A 12314-nucleotide genomic window follows, 5' to 3' on the forward strand; every position below is an offset into this window, starting at 1 on the left:
TTCACAGGCCTGAGGAGGAGGATCTGCTTTGCCTCACAAGAGGCCATGAGCTCTGCTCTCTGGGGACCTGCAGCTAGAACATTTGAGTTTGATGTTTAGAAGCATGTTGTTGAGGGATCTCCGTTTGGCAGACAGTGTCAACGTGGACAGGGTTTTGATAGAAAAAGACAGTACATTTCAATCTCTATAGAGGCACAGACTATTGGGAAAGGGGGGCTGCCTTAATTCGACATCCACGTCGCCCAGGGAACAGTGCCTTCCTCAGGGGTAGAACGACAGATTTTTACCTTGTCAGCTCAGGGATTTGATCCAGCAACCTTCCGGTTACTGGCCCAACGCTCTAACCACTAGGCTACCTGCCACCCCATACTGTAGCTAACAAGGTAAACACAACAGTGACTGGATGAATCAGTCTATCAATAGCACCAGTGTCCAAGGGAAATTAGCTCTTATCAACAACAATAACAAAATTAGACGTTGTAATCAAACGTCACCGTGTAAGAGGAGACCATCAAATTACAGCAACTTAGCCGAAGACTTCAGATTATGACAATTTCAATTTGATTACGTTTTATGACATACGAAGACTGATTTCTAGCTGATCGCTGAAAATCTTGTCAGTTGGCACCTTTCCTTAGAATCTATAAATCATAATAGTTTCCCCCAAAGCACCTGGGAGGGGACACTTAAAGGGGAAGGTCAGTGTGATATTATCACTTTAAAGGTTTCCCATTACATCCCAGCCCAATATACGCGCATGCCTTTAATGGCTAGTGGGATAGCCTATGCAGTGGGCTCAGTGGATTACGGGGCAATTGAAAAAATGGGGACAGTACTGTAAGGGACTATATTCTAAGGGCAATCCATGCTGTGTCCCTGTGGAAACCCTCTTGCACTCAGCTCCCTTTTGAAATGAACAGGGGTCTTAGTGCACCACTGCACCTGGCCTGAAAACTGCTGAGGCAGCCCACTGTTGCATTCCCTCACCTTTCTCGCTCACTCCCTCTCTCTGGGTCCCGTTGGCAGGTTGGCTGCAGGAAAGGCAGCTCTTAAGTAGATTTCGGAGCAGCAGAGAGGCCCGCGGTGTGAATATTAAGAGCGCTTCGGCTTCCCTAGAAGCTCCCGAGTCAAACAGTCAGCGATAGCCAGGCACGCCCTTTTTTTTGTTGAATGGGAGGAGAGTACTAGTGAGAGATGAGCTAGCGACAACGCTCCGCGTCGGGTATCAGAAGTGCAATTGTACACAATCAAGGAGAGGGAAGTTGAAATTTACATAACTGAATCGGGACGGAGGGGTTTTCGGAGGTAGGGAGGAGTGGGTTTTCTCTGTGAAAATGGGAGGGGGGGGGGGGGGGGGGGTGTGAGAGGAATGTTTAAAGCAGAGAGTTAAGTCTTCTTACCTGGAATACCCGGCGGGGTTTTCAGGTATTTCCCGTTGAAATGCTGTATCACAACGTCACATTTCTCCGTCGACTCCATCCTGTAGCGAAAAGAAAAGGACATGGATAGATGAACACAACTGGGGGCATTACACATGATGAATACATAAAACCTGCTATAAAAAAAACATACAATACGGTCCCTTTCATGCGTCTACATTTTAGTCATTTAGCAGACGCTCCTTATCCAGAGGTGTAGGGAGGGCATACGTTTTCGTTGCGTCACACGTCGTAGCCGAGGTATCTATTCTTTAACCTGGCAGTGTACGGAGCATTCGGAAAGTATTCAGACCCCTTGCCTTATTCCACATTTTGTTACGTTACAGCCTTATTCTAAAATGGATTAAATCGTTTTCCCCCCGTTATCAATCTACACACAATACCCCATTACGACAAAGCAAAAACAGGTTTTTAGAAATGTTTGCAAATGTATTCAAACTTAAATATCACATTTACATAAGAATTTCAGACACTTTACTCTGTCGAAGCACCTTTGGCAGCGATTACAGCATTGAGTCTTATTGGTTATGATGCTACAAGCTTGGCACACCTGTATTTGGGGAGTTTCTCCCATTCTTCTCTGCAGATCCACTCATGCTCTGTCAGGTTGGATGGGGAGTGTTGCTGCACAGCTATTTCAGGTCTCTCCAGAGATGTTCGATCGGGTTCAAGTCTGGGCTTTGGCTGGTCCACTCAAGGTCCATTCAGAGACCAGAGAATCTTGTGTCTCATGGTCTGAGAGTCCTTTAGGTTCCATTTGGCAAAATCCAAGAGGGCTGTCTTTTACTGAGGAGTGGCTTCCGTCTGGCAACTCGGCCTGATTGCCATAAAGGCCTGATTGGTTGAAGCTGCAGAGATGTTTGTCCTTCTGGAAGGTTCTCCCATCTCCACAGAGGAATTCTGGAGCTCTGTAAGAGTGACCATCGGGTTCTTGGTCACCTCTCTGACCAAGGCCCTTCTCCCCAGATTGCTCAGTTTGGCCGGGCGGCCAGCTCTAGGAAGAGTATTGTACGTTCCAAATTTCTTCCATTTAAGAAGGATGGAGGACACTGTGTCCTTGGGGACCTTCAATGCTGTTGGTATCCTTCCCCAGATCTGTACCTCGACCCAATCCTGTCTCGGAGCTCTACAGACAATTCCTTTGACCACATGTCTTGGTTTTTGCTCTGACATACACTGTGAACGGTGGAACCTTATATAAACAAGTATGTGCCTTTACAAATCATGTCCAAACAAATGAATTTACCACAGGTGGACTCCAAGTTGTAGAAACGTCTCAAGGATGATCAATGGAAAGAGGATGCACTTGAGCTCAATTTCAAGTCTCATAGCAAAGGGTCTGAATACTTATGTAAATAAGGCATCTGTTTTTTTTATTTTATACATTTTATACAAATTCTATATTTTTTTGTCATTATGGGGTATTGTGTATAGATTGTTATTTGATTTAATACATTTTAGAATAAGGCTGTAACATAACAAAATGTGGAAGGGAAGGGGTCTGAATACTTTCCCAATGCACTGTATAGCCTACTCAAGTGCCCGAATACAACTATTACAAATAATGAATACCTAAAACATAACATATACTATATGTAGTATGTTTAAGTATGCATGGAACATTTTCTATGTTGAACCAATTTAGATTCGAGGCCCTATGACAACACTTTGAGGCAAATTGAGGAAGTACACCCGTGATTTACAGTGATATCCAAATTCTCCTGGGCTAATTGAGGAACGTGAGTGGAGTGAGCAGTAATGGGACATGAGAGACTGGAGAGAGTGCCGACTGTCTGCGTGTCACGGAACGGGAAGGGTGGCGTTACTAAGGGACTGGAGTCACACAGTGCAACTGTGACTCATCTCATTTACAGAGAACAAAGTAAGATCATATTAAACCCTCGCCTCGCCTCCCTCTCTTCCCTCCGCCCGACTCAGACCACTGATCAACTAAATATGTACGTACCAGGAAGGGGTCTATGATCTATCTCTCACTCTATATCACTTCCCCTCTATCATCCTCCATTCTTTACTTTCTGTCTTGCTCTCTCGTACTTCTCTTTTTCTGTTTCATCCTTCTTTTCTTTCTCTCTCCCTTTTCTTTCACCCCCTTTTCCATACCCATCTACCTCTCTTCTTTACCCTCCATATTTTTCATATGCTTTATCCATTTCTTTCTGTTATCCATCTCTTTTCCTCCCCCCTCTTACCTATTTTTTACTCTCCATCTTTCTCACCTGTCTTCTTTCTCATCTGTCTTCACCCCCGTTACCCTCCCCCTCGCTCTCTCTCTCCGGCAGTGGGTCCTGTAGTGTAAGTGGATCAGGTCCCTCTGTCTCATTGTGGCAGTATGAGTCAACGGAGCCCTTTTCAGAGTGACTGGCCTTGAACGGCCTGCCATGCACACATTCACCTACCGCTGCAGCCAGTGAGCCAATGGGGCGCACACGTCCCAGACACACACACTAACACAATTACACACACTCTCAGTTCGGCCCCTCCCTCCTTCTGTTCACAATGACAGAGAGGCCCCAGATGAGGGGAAAGAACCTGCATAGAGCAGAGGTAACCTCTCTCTTTTACGCAATTCTAAATAAACCCATCGCCCTACCATAGTGTGGACTTGAATTGATTTGATACTATATGCAATATGGTAACGCACTTCTGTCACAAGTGAAACTAGTGCTTGATTTTGTGGAAAATGTATCCCTCTTGTGAGCAATTGGATCAGACCCAGACTGACAACTACCCCTTACGACCTACTCTGTTTCTCTCCATCCTCTTTCTCTACCTCTTTCCGTTCTCTTTCCCCCTCCCTCTATTAAAAACCTGTTCTCTCTCTCTTTTCTACCTTTTTCCTCATTCTTTCTCTCGTCTCCCTTCTCCCCCCCCTTTATCTCTTTCAGGTCTGATGAGCTCCCGACAGCCACCCATCCTCTTCCTGGCTGCTCTGCCTCTGCTCTGCGTGAAGCAGGGAGCCCTGCATGATGGTTAAAGACATCAGGTGGTCTTGTCCACAGTGATTAGCGGCGAAGCCCCCAGTAATGGGCTCTGATAACAGTAATGGAGGAGTGCAGAAACACTTAGCAAGGTTGACTCTCTCTAATGCCCCTCTGTCCCTCAACATCTGTGGACTGGAGGCTGGGGCCTTCTATCTCAACACCCAATGAGCCTCAAATGGATGGGACCGTATGGGAGTATTTAGTGCACTGCTTTAGACCAGAGCCCAGGGGATATATCAACTAGATAGGTGGTAGGGTACCATTTCGGACGCACCCGTGCCTCTCTCTTTCTGTTCCTCTTTCTCCCCATTTGAACAGGTGGCCTGTGCCAGCCGTGTGTGTACGTCCGTGCGTGTATATGTCCATGTTAGTCTGTAGGAGTCTGCCTGCCTGTCCTTCTGTAACCCGCTGTAATAGAGTGGGGAATAGGAGTGGACTGCAGCACGGGCTGAATAAGAGAAATCCCTGCAAGATGGTGTTGTTGTTCTCATCAACACCTTCCACTGGGTAAACAAGCCGGGAGTGTTGTTGTGTTGGGGGAGAAATGAGAGCAGTGTGGAGGATGAGGAGGACGTACATGACTTTGAAGAAATAGCAGGGTCAACTCTCAAGTTTTACAGGGGGAAAATATAGCCTCAAACAGCTGGATGATATGCAGACAGAAGTATGTACAATGTGTGTATGTGTGTTGTCTTTTTCTCTCTCCCGCACGCATCCAAACCCACAGGCGGGCAGGCGGGCACTACCCTTCAGGCTTCCTAACACTTGTCAATGGAGTGCGTGTGCTCCAGCAGGTATACCTGGCAAAGCCGACCCCTCTGCTGACCCCGTTGGCGTCCCGCAGTATCCGCGTGGAGATGACGTGACCGAAGGGCTTCAGCATGTTCTCCAGCTCCTGCTCGTCCATGGACACCGGCAGGTTGGAGATGTACAGGTTGGTGGGGTCCTGCTCCTGTTGCTGTGGAGGGAGAGCGCGATTCAGATTTAGATTCCCGAAAAACGGTATTGTCTCAACATTTGGTCATTCGGCGTAAGAATGATACGGCAACAACGATACACAAGAACAGATACACACACAGAGAGAGAGAGAGATACACACAAAGAGAGAGACAGAGAGAGAGAGATACACACACAGAGAGATACAGAGAGAGAGAGAGAGAGAGAGAGAGAGAGAGAGACAGAGAGAGACAGAGAGACAGAGAGAGACAGAGAGAGACAGAGAGAGAGACAGAGAGAGAGACAGAGAGAGAGACAGAGAGAGAGACAGAGAGAGAGACAGAGAGAGAGACAGAGAGAGAGACAGAGAAAGAGACAGAGAGAGAGACAGAGACACAGAGAGACAGAGAGAGAGAGAGAGACAGAGAGAGAGAGACAGACAGAGACAGAGACAGAGACAGAGAGAGACAGAGACAGAGACAGAGAGAGAGAGAGAGAGAGAGAGAGAGAGAGAGAGAGAGAGAGCGAATGTGTGTTAGAAAGAATGCGTCAGTTACGTTTTAAATATGTACAACCAGTGCCTTGTGAGCTGTCACGAAACAACTTGTCACAGGCAACTCTGTGTGAACTCAGATACAGCTTGGTCTCCGCGATGATGACAATCACATTCACACACACAGTCAGAGCGCGCTTTGCTATGCTCGTCTATGCGCGCGTGGTCACGCATACTGTATCTGTGCGATGGAATCTGTGTATGTGGGTAATACTGTGTGTGTGTGCCAGCATATGTACCAGTAATCTATGCATGCCAGCGCGCGTGTGTGTATGCAAGGGAATGTAGGATATGATAAGATTAACTTTAATGTCCCAGAGGTGGAAAATGTATTTAGACTATACATTACACATTTAACATAATAAATACAGTGCCTTCAGAAAGTATTCACACACCTTTTTCTACATTTTGTTGTGTACTAATGTATTATTAATGTATTAAATTGAGATTTTGTGTCACTGATCTACACACAATACCCCATACAATACCCCATAATCTATTTTGTTCGTAGAACATTAAAGAAATTAATGAAAAATGTCAAGCTGAAATGTCTTGCGTCAATAAAGTATTCAACCTCTTTGTTAAATAAGTTCAGGAGTAAAAAAATTCTTAAGAAATTGCATAATAAGTTGCATGGACTCATTCAGTGTTCAATAATAGTGGTTTAACATGATTTTTGAATGACTACCCCATCTCTTTACCCCAACTCATCACTGAGTACCACTTCAAATTTTCAAGCATGGTGGTGGCTGCATCATGTTATGGGTATGCTTGTCATCGACATGGACTAGGGAGATTTTTTGGATACAAATAAACGGAATACAGCTATAAGCACAGGCTAAATCCTACAGGAAAACCTGGATCAGTCTGTTTTTCCATCAGACACTGGTAGACGGATTAACCTTTCAGCAGGACAACAACCTAAAGCACAAGGCCAAATCTACACGGGAGTTGCTTACCAAGACGACAGTAGATGTTCCCGAGTGGCCTTGTTACAGTTTTAACTTAACCTTTTACTGCAGTGGACTAAATCAGGGTCACACAGAGTGATTCTTGATAGTCTTAAACAAGTCTACTTTGAAACAAAAGTATACACCTCACACTCATGGTTATGGGCTTAAAAAAGACACCTGTACCATGTCAAATATAGAGTTGAAATGTAATCAATTTAGAGTTTGCATCCCAATATTAAACTTGATATACAGTTGAAGTCGGAAGTTAACATACACTTAGGTTGGAGTCATTAAAACTCATTTTTCAACCACTACACAAATTTCTTGTTAACAAACTATAGGTTTGGCAAGTCGGTTAGGACATCTACTTTGTGCATGTCACAAGTAATTTTTTCAACAATTGTTTACAGACAGATATTTCACTTATAATTCACTGTATCACAATTCCAGTGGGTTTACATACACTAAGTTGACTGTGCCTTTAAACAGCTTGGAAAATTTCAGAAAATTATGTCATGGCTTTAGAAGCTTCTGATAGGCTAGTTGACATCATTTGAGTCAATTGGAGCTGTACCTGTGGATGTATTTCAAGGCCTACCTTCAAACTCTGTGCCTCTTTGCTTGGCAACATGGGAAAATCAAAAGAAATCAGCCAAGACCTCAGAAAAAAAATTGTAGACCTTCACAAGTCTGGTTCATCCTTGGGAGCAATTTCCAAACACCTGAAGGTACCACGTTCATCTGTACAAACAATAGTACGCAAGTATAAACACCATGGAACCACGCAGCCGTCATACCGCTCAGGAAGGAGATGCATTCTGTCTCCTAGAGATGAACGTACTTTGGTGTGAAAAGTGCAAATCAATCCCAGAACAACAGCAAAGGACCTTGTGAAGCTGCTGGAGGAAACAGGCACAAAAGTATCTATATCCACAGTAAAACGAGTCCTATATCGACATAACCTGAAAGGCCGCTCAGCAAGGAAGAAGCCACTACTTCAAAACCTCCATAAAAAACCCAGACTATGGTTTGTAACTGCACATGGGGACAAAGATTGTACTTTTTGGAGAAATGTCCTATGGTCTCTATGAAACAAAAATAGAACTGTTTTGCCATAAAGACCATCGTTATGTATGGAGGAAAAAGGGGGAGGCTTGCAAGCTGAAGGACACCATCCCAACCGTGAAGCACAGGGGGGTGGCAGCATCATGTTGTGGGGGTGCTTTGCTGCAGGAGGGACTGGTGCCCTTCACAAAATAGATGACATCATGAGGGATGAAGATTATGTGGATATATTGAAGCAACATCTCAAGACATCAGTCAGGAAGTTAAAGCTCGATCGCAAATGGGTCTTCCAAGTGGACAATGACCCAAAGCATACTTCCAAAGTTGTGGCAAAATGGCATAAGGATAACAAAGTCAAGGTATTGGAGAGCCATCAGAAAGCCCTGACCTCAATCCTATAGAAAATTTGTGGGCAGAATTGAAAAAGCGTGTGCGATCAAGGAGGCAAAAACCTGTTTCAGTTACACCAGCTCTGTCAGGAGGAATGGGCCACAATTCACCCAACTTACTGTGGGAAGCTTGTGGAAGGCTTCGTTTGACCCAAGTTAAACCATTTAAAAGGCAATGCTACCAAATACTAATTGAGTGTATGTAAACTTCTGACCCACTGGGAATGTGATGAATGAAAAAAAGCTGAAATTATTCTCTCTACTATTATTCTGACATTTCAGTCTTAAAATAAAGTGGTGATCCTAACTGACCTAAGACAGGGAATGTTTACTCGGATTAAATGTCAGGATTTGTGAAAAACTGAGTTTAAATGTATTTGGCTAAGGTGTATGTAAACTTCCGACTTCAACTGTACATCACAGAAGACTGAAATATAACAAAACTGTTTGACATAGAAAAACCAGAATTTCATTTTTTTGTTGTTGTAATTTCATAATAATAATGAAAAATATGAATAACATTCCACCCATGAGGCCAAAGAGGGCACATGAGGTCATTGACTGCAGGAAAGGGCTACATCGCCTTGAAAATGGCTGTCTAGCAACCATCAACAATCATCTTGACAGAGCTTAAAGAATTTGAAAAACAGTAAATGGGCATATATTGGACAATCCAGGTGTGTAAAGCTCTTAGAGACTTATCCAAAAAGACTCGCATCTGTAATCGCTGCCAAAGTTGCTTCTACAAAGTATTGACTCAGGCGTGTGAATACTTAGTGTGTAAATTAGATATTTCACTTTGTCATTATCGGGGTATTGTGTGTAATCCATTTTGAATTCAGGCTGTAACACAAAAAAAGGGGTATGAATACTTTGTGCATGTAAACATGTATGGGTGCGTGTATGTATGCCAACTTGTGAGTGTGTGTGTAGTATTTTTATGTCAGTGTGTGTGTATACCAGTGAGTGTGTATGTTTACACTAACGTGTGGTCTGTAGCGCCTGAGGGTTCTAGCTAGCGGGGGCACAGCTGGCGGGGGCAGCGCCAGGGAGAGAGGGTGGCAGCAGGCCAGCAGCGTCTCTCCAATACGGCCAGTCTGGACAACCACCAGCACATCTCATCACACCCTTTAGCCCGCCGTACTCAGGGCCACACTTGAGTACAAGCAGCCATGGCAAGGCTTACATTTTAACAGCAAGCGTCTTCTATTCTCCTGAATGGGAGCAAGGTGTGCTGTGGTACAGCTAGCAGGCAAACAGGTTAGCTAGCAGCCCTGAGGGCTAACACCTAGACATGATACTTCACTTTAGCCACGGAGAATAATGACCAGCCAAGGAGTCCACTTTACCAGCACCCTCTTCCCATTACCTTAATGGGAGTAGGCTAACAAGCTAGCACAGGCTAACAGCCCTGAGGGCTAACACCTAGACATGATACTTCACTTTAGCCACAGAGAATAATGACCAGCCAACGAATTCACTTTACCAGCAGCCCTTTCTCATTACCTTAATGGGAGCAGGCTGTGTTGTGCTGCTAGCAAGCTAACAAGCTAGCACAGGCTAGCAGCCCTGAGGGCTAACACCTATACATTTACATTTGAGTAATTTAGCAGACACTCTTATCCAGAGCGACCTACAGGAGCAAGTAGGGTTAAGTGCCTTGCTCATGGGCACATTGGCATATTTTTCACCTAGTCTGCTTGGGGATTTGAACCAGCTACCTTTCGGTTACTGGCCCAACGCTCTTAACAGTTAGGCTACCTGCCGCCCAATACATGGTACTTCACTTTATCCACAGAGAGTTATTACAAAACCCGACTCAGACATCAACAGAAATGACCGTTTCAAAATGGCCTCTTTCAGATGTAGAGGGAACAAACTGTGACTGATGAGGATCGTATAAATGTCCGGTGTAGATGTTTAGCCACTCCTCAGTGCTTCTTCCCTGTCCCTTTTTTGCTTAGTCCCTCTCTCTTTTTGCTTCCTCCCTCTCTCTTTTTGCTTCTTTTTGCTTCCTCCCTCTCTCTTTTTGCTTCCTCCCTCTCTCTTTTTGCTTCTTTTTGCTTCCTCCCTCTCTCTTTTTGCTTCCTCCCTCTCTCTTTTTGCTTCCTCCCTCTCTCTTTTTGCTTCCTCCCACTTTTTTTGTTATCGATAGAGAGCACAGGAAGTATCTTGGATGTCTTGTTCCATCTGACTGTCGGTCCTTTCTCTGATTAAGTGTCTTATCGAACAGGACATGTAGGATCTGATTAAAGCCCATCATGGACAAAACCCATGCTGGAAAAACAGGAAAACACGGTTTTTGCTGAAGTATGTTTTACATTTCCAGTGTACTCATGAGTTATTGGGGGGTTCAACTTAATGTAGGTAGTACAAAATGAGCCGTCCAACTCTTAATTAAAAGCGACTTCTATATCATTCTATTCCATAACAGCCCATTGATTTCCAGAAGACCACTATTCAGAATTATGTCAGATATGCTAAATCCAACATTAAGGCAGACACTGATTCACATAGTTAGACAATGCACATGCTCAGCTGTCGGGCCGTAAATGAAACAGTAATTGAGGCGACTGTGTGTGCTTGTGTATGTTTGTCTAAGTGCATGTCATAGTGTGTGTACCAGTGTATGTGTGCATATGCAAGGGCATGAGTATGAGCGGGTATGTGTGTGAGAGAGAGAGAGAGAGAGAGAGTCATTGCTTGCTGGGGCCTTGGCGAAGCATCCTCTTGCCATTGAGCTGTGCTATAGAAGGTTAATGGAACCCCTGCAGGCTGTGAGGGGCTCTTTGATGGGGATGACGGATGGCACGCCGCGCCAACAGCCTCTCTCATATTAAGGGCTGCTCTGTTTACCTCAGTGTAATTTCAATGAATATTACCTCATTATAGGGGAAGAAGAGTGAACAAGAAAGAGGGAGGGGAGAAAGAGAGAGAGAGAGGATGAGCTCTGATTTGACATGGAGAGAGATATGACACATAAAAGAAAGCCCTTGTTGCCTTCGCAGAGTACTTAAGTAGAAAGCTATTAACAGTGCTCACGATCTGCCTCCAGGCCATCCAGGTTGTATTCATTGAAAATGATAAAAGCGAGAAGAGACAGACAGAAGAAGAAAAGAGACAGACAGATGTGCGTCTTGACTGGGGGGGCACTGTATTTGACACTACACCGGTGCTCTGATTGCCCTCCCTTCTCCTTCCCTTTCCTTCCTGTTCAGAGTGGAAGAGAGGATTAGAGCATTGCTAGGTAATTGGCTCTGCAGCCTCTCTGATTCGTTTTCAGAGCGCCGGCAGTTTCTTGTCTTCAAGGGGGTAAGGGAGCTCAAGGCGATTGGATGACCCCCAGCCACAGGAGGGCGCCAAAACGGTAGCTGGGTGGGGGGGCAATTAAAGACAAAGACTATAGTGTTTCTGGGGAGGGCTATTAGTAACATAACAGTTATGTTTGTGTGGATATGTGTTTAGTTTTCTCAAATGTGTCACCAGAGGGAAAAATACAGTAGAATGTGTTCTAAGTGCTCATTGAGGAACCCCAGGTCGGTGGTACCGGTTTAGAAGCTCCACCAACCAGGTGGGGAATGGGAATGATATAGAGAGGGAGACAGGCAAAGGGGGAGACGGGAGAGAAGGAGAGGGCGTGTGAGAAAGCGGACGAATACATCCCCTCAGTTCAAAAGCAGCCCCGGGTTTAATTTGTCAGGAGTCAGAAGGAGCCAGAGACAAAAAAGCAGCAGTACAAAAAACTGTCAGTCAGACAGGCTCTTTGATGAGCCCTCTTCTGCTCCCAGCGATAGCCCCCCCCCCCCTCCCCGAATGTTGGGATCAAGCCACCTGCCTTTGAAGGTTCTGTTGTCAAGCACGTCCAAGCCGCCACTCTCCCTCTGTCTGCCCGCTGCACTGTCCCCACATAGAGGGGACAGTAAGGGGGTGAAGGGGGGACGAGGGATACAGAGCTACATGTGTTAAGCGTGTGTGTG

At 45.1% G+C, this 12314-nt stretch overlaps 1 protein-coding gene across 3 annotated transcripts in view; it reads right to left on the reverse strand.

The window, feature by feature from the left end:
* The window catches only part of LOC139558804 (RNA-binding motif, single-stranded-interacting protein 3-like), a 351557-nt gene that overhangs the window by 85969 nt on the left and 253274 nt on the right, over positions 1-12314 (reverse strand). For all 3 annotated transcript variants that reach the window (XM_071374246.1, XM_071374247.1, XM_071374248.1), the window contains 2 exons: positions 5242-5399; positions 1401-1480 (listed from right to left, as the gene is read on the reverse strand). In XM_071374246.1, the coding sequence (XP_071230347.1) occupies positions 1401-1480; positions 5242-5399 (238 nt within the window). The remainder of the gene's footprint in view (positions 1-1400; positions 1481-5241; positions 5400-12314) is intronic.

This window comes from Salvelinus alpinus, chromosome 29 (assembly GCF_045679555.1).
Source record: "Salvelinus alpinus chromosome 29, SLU_Salpinus.1, whole genome shotgun sequence".
NCBI classification, from domain to species: domain Eukaryota; kingdom Metazoa; phylum Chordata; class Actinopteri; order Salmoniformes; family Salmonidae; genus Salvelinus; species Salvelinus alpinus.